The sequence below is a fragment of the Gossypium raimondii genome, chromosome 4 (assembly GCF_025698545.1).
Source record: "Gossypium raimondii isolate GPD5lz chromosome 4, ASM2569854v1, whole genome shotgun sequence".
NCBI classification, from domain to species: domain Eukaryota; kingdom Viridiplantae; phylum Streptophyta; class Magnoliopsida; order Malvales; family Malvaceae; genus Gossypium; species Gossypium raimondii.
In genome coordinates this window covers 50,248,494-50,264,064 of record NC_068568.1, presented here as the reverse complement: position 1 = coordinate 50,264,064, position 15,571 = coordinate 50,248,494, and the positions used below count along the sequence as shown (strand labels likewise).

Here is a 15,571-nt window from a genome sequence, read left to right as displayed (position 1 = left end):
TGATGACACTTTCACAATAACTATGTTAGGCTTTTGGGTCAAGTTTAAGGAGATTCAGCTATATGTTGAACATGAAGTGAATAACCTTAAAATTGTAGGTGATATGTTACTGTTGACTACAGGGGAAAGTGATGTTGAAAGAGTAGAAGTTGATAGAAAGGATGATGTTGAAGGGGTAAAAGTTGATGGGGAGGGTGATGTTGATGGGAAGGGTAATGTTGATGGGGTAGGTTTAGATGGGGAAGGTGTTGTAGAAGGGGTACAAGCTGCTGGGGAATGCGATGCTGAAAGGGTAGAAGCTGATGGGTAGGGTGATGTAGAAGGCGTACAAACTTATGAAGAGGGTGATGTAGAAGGTGTAAAAGTTGAGGCAAATGAGTACGGTGGTGGGGAAAGTGGTGGGCAAGTTAGTTTAGGATCAACTATTAGAGAAGATAATGATAGTGGTTGTGGATAATTTGTTGTAATGAAAATGCTGTTGATTTTGCAACATTAGATGGAGTCGACAATGTTGCTGCTGCAGTTAGTGGAGAAGAGGAGAATGGGAATAAGACTGAGGTATGGGACTCAGATGAACATGGCAGCTTGGTTGGGTTCAATGAAGATGAAAAACATGAAGATGGTGAGAGAAGGAGAAGCAAGTTTCCCTTATACAATGACCGGTCTGATCCATTAAAATTTAGTTTGGAGCATGAGCCAATGGGAAGGACTCCGCTGCAGTGAAGGCTAAACATCATCGAAATAGTAACAATTTTGACAACCCCAATTCTAACGCTTCTTGCAAAATGTTCACTCAATTTTGTAGGCAGTGAACTGCAGGCCCAAACTGTTGCCCCTTTTTTATTTTAAGGAACTATCTAGTTGTTCACTTAAATTCGAGTAATATAAGAACAGAAATAACATTTCTTCTAAATGAGATGAGAGATGCATGTTAGTGGTTAGTATTGCGGTAGCCATATGATTTGCATTGTTTCACTGACAAATACACAAGGCTGCCTTTGCATTGCCTTCGCATTGCCTTCGCATTGCCTTCATTCTTAAAGGGGGAGGTGACGCTACAGTGCGACTCTGCAACCAAAACACCAGGAATATGAATCTCCCCCAACCAAATGAAAATACTACCATCTGGGGAAATCAGCAGTAAATAAATGGCTCTCCACATGCAGGAGCAGCCGAAGTCAGTTTGCCTGCATGTTTATTACAGATTTTAGTAAGTGTAGGACCTGTTGTTTTGGAGCACAGTAGTTGCTGTAAATTGCTTTGTTGGCGCATTTATGAACCCTTTGCTTTATGCAGCTTCCTTTTGCAAAAGTTCTTGAATTTGTTATGCGGACTACTTATTTGACAGTCAAACACAAAGATATATACACGCATGTGAAGTAAACTGCATGAACACAAATTGTTGATTGCTGAAAATTAAGGAACAAAACAACGACATATTGAAGATTTTACATATCATATACAGACCTCACACCCAACAAATGGCAGCTTTCAGCCAAGTTATCTTTCCTTTTTAGGGAGGGCAAATACAACCCTTTACATGATGCCAGCAAGTGTAAAAGTCACCAAAAGAAAAAAAGCAACGAAAGCCTACCTGTTTACTGTTCTTCAGCAGTAAAGTCAGGCTCTGCTGGCTTCTGAAGCAGCAGAGGCGGTACCCTCTCTGTTACTCTTGCCTTACGAGAACGGTTTCGCCGTAAAGCACGAAGCGCATTGGCAGCAAACCGTGAGGCGTAAATAGTGGCACCCAGACTTGGCGAGCTCCCACCAGCATTGGCTAAAGCATCTTGCAATCTATTCTCCTCTTCTCTCAAAGATTCCTCTAGTTTCTTTTTGCTATAACGGCGCCAAGCAGCTTGTATAAAACAAGCAGCCCAAGTTCGCCACTGCTGTGAATAGAACCTGAAAGTGTGGCGCAGCTGCTTACTATGAAGCCGACGGAACTGAGAAGCAACAAACTTTAAGTCATCAGCCATCAGAGCAAAAGCTTCAACTTCTGTAAGGGCCCGGACAGTTCTTGTTGAGATAGGGAGGTTCGATGAAGAATGAGGATCTAGAGCCCATGTGAGAAGTTCCTCTCCACAGAAGTCTCCTGCCCCCAGATATTCAGAATTAAAGAAGCCAGTTCTTCCACCATTTGTTGTCACTGTCAATAGTTTGCCCCGCATGATGAAGAGCATCTCATCAACTGGGTCTCCCTCCCGAACAATGTAGCTCTCCTCTGTGTAGAGAACTGGCTTGAGACGGTCACACATTGCATCCAGTAATTGCTCATCCATTTTCTCAAACATTGGCACCTTAAAGGAGTAAAATAACCTTAAAATTACAGGTTCACAGTGAAAAGACAAGTCAAATAATAACATGTACCAATCTTATTCCTAAAAAGTATGCAACCCAGTTAAAAAAAATGAGTAGAAGGTCAATGCACCTACTCTCATGAGCAGAGCCAAGCAAAGATGGCGCTTTATGTCCCTTCTTAAGTCCTTGGGGAGATTACGAAGTAAATTCTCTTCATCAACTCCTCTAGTTTCTTGCCACCTGTATTGCTCGTATCGTCTAATCCGCTCCCTCAGATTCTCAGGTAGTAAGCGGTGGGACATCCATTGTTCTGCATCACGTCTTTTCACTCTCATCTCCTCCAATCTGGTAGTTGTGGACTGCAAATATGTCTGTTCCACAGAAATTTTGACTGGTCATAACCTATAATTTAGGGTCCTTATGTAAGAGTGAAATCAAAGCATCAAAAAGGCTAAACATCCTAAACATGTTCGATATCTCCTTTTGAATATTTGGAGAAAGCAACAGAGGAAGGAATTGCACTGGTAACCGCATGAGTGATGTTTCAAATTTTTTGCCCCTTCGTAATTAGGAAAGTGACAAAGATGCGGATACTTGGACTTTATAAAATCTGAAAACAACAGAAAAGCTATTACCTTTGTAAAAATATTTCTTATGCTTCTCAGAAGAATTGTTTAGGGGATTCAGAAGCAACAATTCAGCTAATACTGAATAGCTTGTAGCTCATGCAGAATATTTTCAAAAATCCTAACGATAGAAACTTTTTTTTTTGTTTATTTTTTTTAGAAAAAGCCTTTCGGAGTGCAGAGAATCACCAACAAAAATATCATGTCCTAGATATTAGAAACCAGTTCCATTGCTACAAAACAAACAGCTCCACATACAAAGTCAAAGACTGAGATAAATTGTACAAACCTGCATATTTCCAATGAGAAATGAAAACAGAACCAAGCCTGAGATCGAAATGAAAACTGCAAAGCAGATTTCGAATACATAGGTACTAGTTTCAAGGTTCTGACCCAGAGAACTGCAAAAAGAAATTAGACGCTATTCTCAGAACTTAACGGCAATGTGCTCAAGAAAACAAGGAAATAGGAAGTAAATGATTATGCCAAAATTAGAATAAGCGCAGTTGGAGTGAAGATAGACATAGATTCAACAAGTCAAAATAAAGAAGGTCGTAATTAAGACCACCACTCAATGTCCTCTTAAAACCATTTAACCACAGTATTTTGAAGCACAATAGCTAATGAATCGTGCTGCTTTGTCAGGGAGTAATCTCAATTTCATCAATACATCAAACTAAGCCTAATAGTGTTTCCACCCTACCCAAGAAAGGAAAACAATAAACCATATTATAGAAAGAGGAGAAATGCTTACACCCTTACTTTTCCCACTGATCATCACATATATTATGAGGGTTGATCACATTATATGTTCTGTGTAGGCTGCATGTGTACTTTTTCAACCCAACCCCCTCAAAGCGAAGACCACTAATGAAAACAAGAGACCATTTCATTTATTATTATCATGATTCTGAGAGATCATGACGTATGAGGTAACCAGATAACTGAAATAGAGTTAAAGAATGTTGAAAGAGTAAATAAATGCTTGGATAAGTTTTAATTAATTAAATTCATAAATCTTGTCAATCCGAACTCAATATATTATATTGATGGAAATTAGGCAGATTAATGAGACACATGGTCATACACTAAAATTAGTGTGAAAGAACTCAAAAATGGTATGCCAACAAGCATGCTAGAGATGGAATAGAATGTATGTAATACGGTATCACAGATTTAGTCAAAAATAGCTGAAATCAGCCCATCTAGTAAAAGGAAACAAGCAATGACCAGTGAACACTTCATGCAAAAAAGAAAAAAAAAGCATCAAATTTGACCAAACCTTAGGTTTTGCAGGCCCCACCAGAAACAGTAAAAAAATTTCTCTGGAAAATCTTTTGACTCCACAATACCAGATTGAAGGGCATCAAGGAATATTCCAAAATTGAAAAGCGTCGTGTTGGGTGTTTGTATGGGGCATGACTGATTTAGCAATGTCCTAAAATAAGAATCACCATTGTCACAGTAAAATGAGCGGTGGCATGTAGTATTATTCCCACAGGCGCCTTTCCAGCATGTGAATTCCCTTTCAACGGAAAACAAGTACCAAGAAGCCCCAAAAACCTACAAAAAAGCTAGTCATTTTACCATTAAAAAATATGGCAGGAGAATGAAATAGGCTTGTAAGTCATAGAAAGAGATATATTTTAAACAGGAAATGTAACTACTCCAGGCTTATACATATGCAGTTACCTACATTCGATCCATTGCCAAGTTTATCTAATGCATTTGAGATAAGAACGCCATATAACATTTTACCCCAGATTTAATTCAAAAGCAAAATCAGCATGCTTAAAGTCATGAAGGAGGATGCCAGTTTGTTGTAAAATAGTAGTAATCAGCTTTTACTTATATATATGGACAAGAAGAAACTTATATATTTGACAGGAGAGTGCCATTTCAATGCACAAGTACTCTGAACAAGTTCAACTTTTTAACAAAATTTTGACACTAATTTGTTGCGAGGATCAAGGGGACAATGAATGAACATTACAGAAGGTTAAAAATTGAAAACTATGCTTATAAAAACTATCCCATGCCTGATCATTATGCATATACTTGCTCTGACATTGAATAGAGAACCTTTCATATTTCACAATTATGCTTAACTGTTCCACCCATTCAATCAAAACTTAACCAACAACTAGGTATGGCTTTCAAATTACCAAACAAAAGCTTCAACCTCTATTTGAAACAACATATATCACTTGCTTACCGGAAATTATAGCCAGTAAAATAGGACAGATTGATTTCAAAAACACATAAACCTTTCCTCCATACAAACCAAAGTTCAAATGGTAAGAGAGATACTTTTTATGCCGTTTTAATTTGAAATGTCTGGTCTAACAAGCAATAAACCATTCAAAGGCCAAAGGCAAACACAAAACATACATGCACAAAAGCAAATATAAGAAAAGGTACATAGTTATTGCCAAAAATATTCTACTACCAGTCTAACGAACTTACATGGCTTGCTAGCATGTAAAGAAACAGATTGAATGCAGCACCAGCCCATGCAGTTTCAGTTAGTATGCCAGAGGTCCTTGTAACTTCCTTGTACAGTGGATAAATTCGAAAAACTCTTGGAAGATATTGGAAGAGAACAACAATTTTCAACAAGTTCTTCGTATTCAATGATTTCAAACCGCTCATTTCAGGTATGATAATTAAAATCACCAGCTGCAAAAATAACAGCAAGTTAAAAGTCCAAGCAAATAGTATCAAGCTCAATGATCATAAAAATCGACTTCCACAAAATATCACATATACTAGTACAGGATTTAGGACTACATGATAATGTAGAGAAGGGAGTTCCTACAACAATGAATTGTGATAAAATAACATATTTCCATTAAAAAAGTGAAGAATGGTTAGAACAATTAAAGTTATTCTTTTAACAGCTTGATACTAACTGTTGGTATGACAGATTATAGAATGGTTTAACAACTCAAGTGAAATGAAATTTCTAAATACTATTCACAGTTCAAAGTGAGAATGAAGTTCCTTCTGACCCAATAAGTTAAAAGATCCATCCATGCAACTCATTTTAACTTTTAAAGATTAAATAGAATTTGATCTGTCACACATAAACTGGCTAAATACAAGAGAAGAACATTTCATAGGCCTAAAAGGTTTGCTTACCTGTGGCAGGGGAAGAACTGCTAGAACATCAATTAAAAAGTATGACCGTAGATACCTCTTTGCTATTGCCTGTGAATCTTCAACTAAAACACCTCTTCCAAATACACGAGAAGAAGGTGCAATGAATCCAGTACGAAACTGAAAAATAATATGGATTATATAGAAGATATCAGTGAATGAACGCAGCACACAAGCAGTGGTCTCCATTTTTTCATCCAAGGCAAGGCACTTCTTGTCATCATTAACCACTGGAACGTAAAAGAACAGTGGATCAATTGAGACTGCTATTATACATGATAATACAAATATCTTGTTCCAGCGTTGAAGGAATGGCCCCTGTGGATCAAGAACTTTCTTACTAGAACCAAAGCCTTTAGCAACAACATGGTTGAATGAACTAGATTTAAATGACTTTCTAATCGCTTTAATCCTCTCAGAACCAGATTCAACCCCTCTTTGAAACTTTTCTGAAAATGAATTTATTGCAAATGTAAATTTCCCTGAATTTATCCCATTATTATTAGCATAATGTCCTTCGCAGGTTTTCTCTGAATTCCAGTCCTGGAACCTGGAAGACAATTCAATTGAAGAAAATCAGTCTATTATTTCATATAAATTAAAATAAAATAGGGTGAACGTTAATAATAGAAAAACCAAACACCAAGAATAATCTCACATATATAACATTTTCAGGCACAGTATAATAACTGTCATGTGATAAATGGAGAATTAACAGGCATGGTGGCAGTAGATGAAGGGCAAGCTCATTCAAAACGAAGTGGTGTCAGTAACAGAAGCTAAAGGTGACGAGTATTAGTGATAGCGTCATCGCATAAAGCAAAAGGATGAAGAATGACAGCTGATGATTTTGCTTGCAAAATTGAATATCTATATTATTTTAATGGTATTCTGAATTTCTTTTTTTTTTTTAAAGGTACATTTAAGACTTAGAATCAAGCCCCGCATCCACTAAAGAAAAAGTAATCATCTTTTGCAGCAGAAAATCAATGGATGAAATGAAATGCTAGTGTACTGACCTCACAACCTTCTCTGGTGGATAATTCATAATTATAATTTTTTAAATGATCTCATCTCTAGAAGAAGTATCAGCTCTGGAACACAGAAATTTAAGGAAATTGTTCGTGTACAGCAAAAATCTGATTGCCGGACCCTAAAAGGAGAAGAAAATACATGAAACCAAATGTTAGACCATTCCAATCACAATTGCAGACCAGGGACAGCTGGAAACAAACACAGAAGCAAAAATAGATAGTATTGCACAAACATTAGACAGTGAAACGACATATATTAAAGACAACTGGAAACAGTCATCAAATTAGTTACATCTAATCAGAAAGAAAGCTGAAACAATAACTTAGTTAACAGCTCTCCCTCAACATGAACAATGATCAAAGCATAACTTCGATTAAATCGTTTCATAACAATAATAATTACTAGGGGGACACAATGAAAAAAGTATAAAAAGTAACATGGCGCGTTTCATGGAGTTGCAGATAAGCCACTACCTCCAACAACTTGCCAAAAATATCTGAAAGGCATGACGTACTTGACAGTAATATTTTCGCCAAAAAGAAAAAGCAAAATGGAAGAAGTGAATTAGAAATAATTTCAAAACAAACAAAGCCAAATTTTAGAAAACAATTTATAAATGATTCACAACATGCATACATACATACATACATACATACATCCATCCATCCAAGCAAGCAATTCCTTCAGCTTCAGTTTCAGTTTCTTCAAAGTCAAAGTTTTTAAATTCGAAAAGTAGAGCCCTAAAGTGTCGGGAAAATTTTAAATTCGAAACATTCTTCTAGAAATTGAAGAACAAAATATAGAGAAAATAAAAATTTATGAATATTAAACAACGAAATAGCAAACAAACAAGTAAAAGAAGATTGGAAGGAAGGAAGAAGGAACATACTAACAAATCTCAGTGGTGTAAACAAACAGGGTGGGGATGAATGATTATTGCATTTAAAATTTCCTCTCTGTTTTCCTTCTGGAGCAAGAGATGGAGAAAGGGGAAGAAATTTCCGAGAAACGTCTAGGGTAGGGCCACCTCAATGGTTTTTTAAATGGAAAATAGAAAATAAATTAGAGACAAAGAGGGCGATGTTAGGGAAGTAATAAAGTCTTGGGTCTTGGGTCCCACTGGAGAAAAGCTCTCTACCTTTGTTTTTTTCTTTATGGGAAAGCTCAATACTACCATAGCGGGTAAAAGGAAGTCCTTCGTTCCTGTCCAGTTTCTTCTGCTGCATGGTTGACTTCGATTAATTTTGCGAAATTGGTGATGTGGCTGAACATGATTAGTGAGATGTTTAAACAATAGTCAGCTTGGTTGGCAGAGCCAAAGAGAGTCTTGTCGTTGACCCTGAATCCCACACTAATCAAGAACGACTACTGCCTCCTATGCCTTTGGCTGTGTTCGTCACTTTCGATTTCATGAACTTTTCTTTACTTGTAGCTGTTATTTGCATCCAATGCCCCACCTCAAGACTCTTAGCAAATTGGGAAGTCGCCCGCAAGTTTCTTTTTCGAAATGATCATCTAGACAAACACAACTCATTTGTCATCTGGGTTCTTAATCTTTCATCGGGAATGTGTTAATAGTGTTTGAATGTGTTCACGTGGGTGAGAATGGAGTTTTGGGTAATGGCAAAGTTGTTTCACTATAGGTGCTCAGTTGTGTTGGTACAAGTAAGTCAATAAGAAAAATTATGTAGTATTTGTGAGTTGTATTGTTCCATGTCTAACATTGTATCAGTACAACTAGACAATGGATTCCCTCTCCTAGTTTGAGCTGTTTCGATTCTCGAAGATTCGTACTCAATCTCAAATACCTCTGAACTCTTAAAAATCATTTTAAAATGTTTCTAAATTATTTTAAAAAGTTGTAATTATGAATTTTATTGATTTGAAAATTGTTTTAGACACGAGCATTGTTGTCAATTCAGGAGAACGTGGGTTTGAGTGCGTTGAAACGCGTTATTCTCTTATTTATGAGTTGGAGAGAGATTGTAGAAATTATTTATGAGTTGCTAAGATTGTTAAAAAAATAAAAAAAAATAGAAAGGAAAAATGTATTTCAAAAGGTAATATGATATGGTGCAATATATGTACAATCACCTTTGTACTTGTTATTGTTGTTGGGTTGTTAGTTAAATCAATAAATTTAGCTTTTTTACATAAATAATATAAAAAATTTAATTAATTACGAATAAAATTATGAAAAAAATTATTTACGAAAATGAGAAAATGAGTTGTTTTTAACATTATCCATCAGTGCCACCTAACACACCATGACACCACCCTTTTTTTCCCCTTAATCATCTCCCAATCATTAGATTTTTTTAAAAATAATTTCGATGCCGCCACCGTGCAAGGCAGTACTTGTATTTATTTTTCGAAATACCCATATTTTTTTCTTCATAAATACTCTTTTTTTCCATTGGCATTTTAAAAAATAATTAAGGGTGTCATCTGACACAGTGATAGCACAAAAGAATTCTATTTTTTAAAATTTAATGATTAGATAATGATTAAGGAGAAAAATAAAGTTATGTCAACAGTGTGTCAGGCAACACCAATCAATATTATTAAAAACCGTATATTTTCGTAATTAATTTTTTCATATTCTTTATGTAAAAAATCCAACAAATTGTATTGGCAGTATTAGAAATTTAGGAAGGAAATGACGTGGTAGCCAATAGAACAAAATTAAATCATTATTTGCAAACTGGACATGGACTTGCCTAGAGAAACTACTAGCCACTGCCAGATTGCCATCTCTCTCTGGTCACAACTCCAAACAATAGAAATTGCCAGCCCTTTCTCTCCTGCCTTGTGTCTCTAACAAAATCCGATTGTTGCTGCCTATTTGCCCTCGATCCTCCACGTGTTCCAAAGTTTTTTCCTTTAAAAGAAAATTTTTGATCGAAAATTTTGCCTCTTTTAGTTTCCTTGGTTGCATCTTTCATCTGCTCAAGAAAGTTTTGGAAAATGTAAGATCTGGATTCCTCTCTATTTTTTCTTTTTTTTAAGCGTTGTAAGAGGGAGGAATTATTGTGTTACACTTTAATTATATGCATAAGTTAAAGACTTGTAATTCATAGCCAGCAGGAGTTGGACTGAGAGCAGTATCTGGTAGAAGGTGTAAGAACGGATGAGGCCATTGTTCTGGATCTGTCTGGACTGAGAGATGATGGTAGTGTTAGCGGAAGAGGGAAAAGGTAAATATTAGTGTTCTTCTTTTTATTTCTATATCTGATGCTATTAGAGATGTTTGCTTGATTTGTAGCAAAGATGGAAAATTAAGCTATGGCTACACATGTCGAAGAGGGCATAGAGTAACCATGGATGGTACCTACGATATTAAGATTTCCACCATTAATGGGCAGAGTGTGTGCATGGTTGGAATCTTTGATGGTTAGAGTCTCTCTTATCATCTATTTGCCTATGCTAGAATACATTATGATGATGGCAGTCACCACCATGATGTGCAATTGCAGGGCATTTGGTGCTCGTGCTGCCAAGTATTTGAAGCTATACCTTTTTGATAATCCAATGAAGCATCCACAATTGATGACCAACACCAAACTTGCCATAAGTATGTTGAACATCTCTAATGATGTGTTGCTAGAGATAGGGTTGAATTACTAGCCCATTTCAGCCTAGTTTAGGAATGAAAACATTTTGGGGGAGAGCTAAAATTTTCAACTTTCGAAAAAAAGTACTTTTAAACTAATTTTTAACTTTAAAGAAGCACTTTTTCTCTCAAAAAATAATTTATTTAAACATATTTTTTGTCCCAAAAATAATTCTTAAAAACAATATTAAACAAACCCGAACATTTATCATTTTGGTTTCATTGGGTAGGTGAAACATTTCAACAGACTGATGTAGATTTTAGGATTTGGAACGACTTACTTATCGAGATGATGGTTCAGCTGCTATTACAGCAGTGGTGGTTGGTAACCATCTATATGTTGCCCATGTTGGGGACTCAAGGGTATAGCATCCAAGGCTGGAAATGGTAACATCTTACTTTCAACTGCATTATTACATGGTTAAGCATATTTTCTCTTTAAATACTATTATTTCAATCTAATCCACATGCTTCTGCCAAATTGCTAAAAGTAGGAAGAAGGCTATCCTTTTTATGGAGTAGAAATTTTCACATAAAATTTTTATATATAATTTAAACAAAATTAAAAGTGAAAACATGAGGGAAAGTTAGACCTATTCATGGGTCGAGCTATCCGCTCAAGCTTGAAGGTTTATCTAAAATTTTGGAAGGTTTGGATAAAAATATTAGGCTCATTTATAATATGGGTCGGGCTTGAACTCAAACATTTAAAGCCCAAGTCCAGCTCAACCCGACCCAATTTTAAGTTTATAATACTTGATATTATATAATTTAGAACACATTAAAGAAAAAAGCCTATACTAAATATATAATACTACTCTAATGTAAAAATTAAAATAATGTGAAAATTACTATATAAACATTTTCAATAAATAAAAAATTTATAAAATTATTAAATATTAAAATAAAATAAATATTTTTAAAAATAAAATTAAAAATAATGTTAACGTGCCTAAAATGGGTTTGAATTAATCTTTTGCAAATATGAATAAATTTAGACAAAATTTTAAGACTATATTTTGGGTTAGGCGAACTTGAATATACATAAAATATATTAATATCATGACTTCAAAAGTACAAAATGTGAACTACCTATATACTTTATAAATATTTAAAATTAACAAATTTATTCTCTTTAAAAATGTAATTTTATTTTTCTTTAAACTAAATTTAATAAATATTTAAAAATAGATGTTACATGATATTAATCTACATTGGAATTAATAAAATTTAAATATGTTTTATAAATTTATGTAAATATGAATGAACTAAATATATAAAAATAAAATTTTATATAATTATAAAATAGGTGTTTTCTTAATTCAGCTCACCATCAATGTATTTAAATAATTAATTTTATATATTTATAAAATTTTAATTTTAATTTTCAATTAAATTATGGATTATATATATTTACTATTATTTAATAAAGTAATTAATAAATTAGGATTCATATTTTAAATAATTCACATATAAATGGAAATAAAAATTTAAACTAGAGAAATATTATATACTTATTTTTATCGATATTACACTAATTTTTGTTACTTATATCTTAAAATTCAAATTTAAAATTTTATATTGATATAATATAATGTAGATTATTTTAATTATAATTTCATAAAAATTAAATTACTATAATATGATATGATAATACGTCATAATGCTTATATGTTTTTTTATAATTAAAGTATTCTTCATGTTCGTTTTACAGTTCATAGAGATTAATTCTTTCGAGATTTGTAGTTACTCTTCAAAACAATGTTGTCACCAATATTATGTTAAGAAAATCATATATTTTTGTGTTTTGTAAAACCTTGTTGAAGAATTTACTTACATTAAATTAACTTTATTAAAATAAAATAAACTTGTTAATAACACACTTGTTGAGAATAATATATATATGTGGAGATTTGAGATTATAACGTTGTTGTCCAGGGTTAGCCCTTTAAAAATTTTGAATTCTCTGAATCGTGTGTTGGCCTAATGGTTAAGGTATTCACCGCCCTAGGTGTGACCCGGGTTTAAGTCGCGCTAGTCGCGTTGCTGTTAGGGCTTTATCCTTCTCTTGTAATTCACCAAAAGAAAACTTGAATTCTCTTATGTAATATGTTTTATCATTGCGCTCAACACTTGTTGGAGAGTTATATTTTATTAAAATAAGTGACATGATAATGAAAGTTGAGATTTCATAGCAACGAAGATTCCTAAAATTGAAAACACCTTGTTTTTTCTTGTAAAGCAATCCTTCTTTCTGAAGAACATAATACGGATGACCTGATGAACAGAAGAGAATAGAAGATGTTGGATGGTTTATTAATGATAGTACGAGAACAGGTAAGTAAAATTGTAGCTTACCTGTCACACTAAAGATATATTACTTGATATATACTACTCCATCATTTTTTTGTGGATCAGTTTGTAGCATGATAAGTATAACTCGCGCTTTCGATAATCGGGTAGTGAAGAAATATGTTATTGCAAAACCAGAGATCCAGGTGATCCTCAAGCTACAAGCATTTCATAGTATTAATTGCTACATCTCATTAATGAATTAGTTCTCGCAAGATATAGTGATAGATGAAGAGTTGGAGTTGTTTGTGCTTGTTTGTAAAGGATATTAGGATTATGTATCTAATGAGGTAAAGCTTGTTTCACATAATGTCCATCCACATATTAGGTTACGTTCTAAGTTAGATTTTTCTTCTTCTGCTACATGCATGATTACTTGTGTGGAGTGTGCCTCATATTATTTTCTCAGTTAAACTTTGATTACTCCAGGGATATTTTTAGTATGATTATAACTCTAATCTAAGTCTATTTAAAGAGGTCATTGTATCTATGTTTGGTTATGCTAATCAACAAGGGTTTTTTTTAGGGTGGCAAGATATAGTCGCATATGAGTTTTGGTGAAAGTTTCGTGGTAATTATAGAGAGTATTTTATACCTTTTTTGTAAGTGTCTTATGAGATTTAGGGTTTTGCTTATTGGTTTTCTCTTTGCTCAGGATTTTGGGTAATGTAAGTAGATTTAGGTTATTTTCTCCATATTGTACTCATGTGTTTATTCATTTAATGAAAAGTCAAAGCTTGCTTTGCCCATGGTTTTTCCTTTTTGAGGGTTTTCCGTGTAACATATTTGTATTCGTTCTTCTCCACTTTTACTACTTCGTTGTTTATACAGATCGATCCCCAACAACTTGTTTATGTTTTTAGGAGGCAGTTGCACTTGCTTGGGCAGAAGAAGCTGAGACAACAGCTAAAAGGTTAACGTATATTGCTTTCACCGGAATGGAACAAAAGATAACCTTCGGTTGGAGTTTTCAATGCATTGTGATTAAATTCCACTATCAGGAATCAGCATAATTAGAAATCACTTTATACTATTACATCCAATTTCTGCCTGCCTTTATCTACTACTTAATGGCCAATGATTGCATACATCAAGGGCACATATTATTATTTTGTAAATAAAGGAGCATACATTAGACTAAGAAATTGCACAACACATACATGAACAAAACTAAATGTAAAACTAGAAAGTTCATAAAGAATGGAAAAGTGTTTCAAAATATATCTAGATTGGTAAGGTGTTTTGGGTTGCTGCCTGAACGAGCGAGTGCATCAGCGTAGCAGTTCCCTTCATCAAATACATGTCTCATTTGCTACAAGGAAAGGTCACCAATATAGTCTTGCAATCGATGACCAAAGTAAGCAAAGACGAATCTGAGGAAAAAGTAGTAGAAATAATAGAAATAACAGAAGTTGTATCGATTTCAACATATTGGATCTGGTGCTCTAAGTATAGTATATTCATTTTGTATACTTGTATTTTTTGAACATAAAAGGCAACTTAGTGAAATGAAAAATGAAGTTCATCTTCTTCCATAGTCCAAGTTAAGAAAAAAAAGAATGAAAACTCCAAGTTTGAAAGCAAACATTCAACCATCCAATTATCTAAGGTAATCAAACAATTTCTTTGTAATTTTTATAGATTTATGTTTCAAAATATAGGCATTGTCGATGTTAGTCAGAGATTCTTTTAAGTATTAGAGCAACTTCAATGTCGTGACCTGCTAGGCAGTCCACTAACTCCTTGGCTGGTTTGATTCAAGTCGTTTCCTGCACACTACATCAACTTATTAAACTTCATTAGGCTTAAATTGGCCTAATTGGTCAAGAAACATCATAAAAGGACTCATTTTATTCAATCAAAGATGACTAATATATAATTAATAAAACGACTAAAATGACATAAAAATGATTGATTACAAGCTCCTTAAATACCTAAAAGAATCTAATTTGCCATATTAAATTATAACAGATCAGGAACCTATTGTCCCTTCAACTTTCACAACCACGTTTAGTGTGGCCAATGGAGGGCAAGCCAGAGCCTCATTTGGTCTTGTTATCTTAGTGTTCGTTCCGGGTGGTCAGTTTGGGACCACATCACAGACCCCCTCCGTGGGTAATATATTTTCTAGGGGTAGTTCAACCCAAATGAGTTGTCAAATACTTGCAGCCATCGTCTCTTCAGATTAACATTTTTCTTTACTCAAAAAAACTTTGAAATGGTGTTTATTGTATTAATGAAATCAACTGGTTGCTTGTAGGTCCTTCAAGCATAACAACTCCTCCTATCGCTCTCGGCTTGTCTGTCGAAGGCGACATCTTAGTGCGCACCACTCAAGACATTGTGCTTATTACCAATTGAGGTAAGAAGGTTTTGCAACTTTGCATGATGAGAGTAATAAAATAAAACATTAGGTTTTTCACAGTTTTTTTTTAATAATTTTTAAAAATAATCAATTGCTGACGTAATATACATATGAATCGTCACA

General features: G+C 34.2%; 1 protein-coding gene and 1 pseudogene across 3 annotated transcripts; one reads left to right on the top strand and one right to left on the bottom strand.

Moving 5' to 3' along the window:
- Positions 1–1,375: 1,375 nt before the first annotated feature.
- LOC105779807 (cyclic nucleotide-gated ion channel 1) lies at positions 1,376–8,175 on the bottom strand. 3 transcript variants are annotated; one of them, XM_012603738.2, is made up of 8 exons: positions 8,008–8,175; positions 7,103–7,236; positions 6,066–6,633; positions 5,391–5,603; positions 4,207–4,487; positions 3,214–3,325; positions 2,433–2,669; positions 1,376–2,297 (listed from the first exon to the last, which is right to left on the bottom strand). In XM_012603738.2, the coding sequence occupies exons 2-8, from the start codon at positions 7,129–7,131 to the stop codon at positions 1,599–1,601; spliced, it is 2,139 nt and encodes a 712-aa protein (XP_012459192.1). In that variant the 5' UTR covers positions 7,132–7,236; positions 8,008–8,175; the 3' UTR covers positions 1,376–1,598. The 3 variants fall into 3 exon arrangements, with proteins under 3 accessions (XP_012459192.1, XP_052485799.1, XP_052485800.1); XM_052629839.1 differs by having other exon boundaries at positions 8,012–8,163; XM_052629840.1 differs by lacking the exon at positions 8,008–8,175 and adding an exon at positions 7,775–7,904.
- A 548-nt stretch (positions 8,176–8,723) lies between these two features.
- Positions 8,724–14,590, top strand: LOC105778848 (probable protein phosphatase 2C 76; annotated as a pseudogene).
- Positions 14,591–15,571: the final 981 nt, after the last annotated feature.

What these genes read in the sequence shown, in the direction of transcription:
- LOC105779807 (XM_012603738.2), bottom strand. Translation starts at nt 7,131, where the DNA reads ATGAATTATCCACCAGAGAAGGTTGTGAG. An exon ending in CAGTTCTTCCCCTGCCACAG is followed by an intron (nt 5,604 to 6,065) that starts GTAAGCAAACCT and finishes TTATTTTTGCAG; the next exon opens with CTGGTGATTTTAATTATCAT. An exon ending in TTTACATGCTAGCAAGCCAT is followed by an intron (nt 4,488 to 5,390) that starts GTAAGTTCGTTA and finishes GCTTTTTTGTAG; the next exon opens with GTTTTTGGGGCTTCTTGGTA.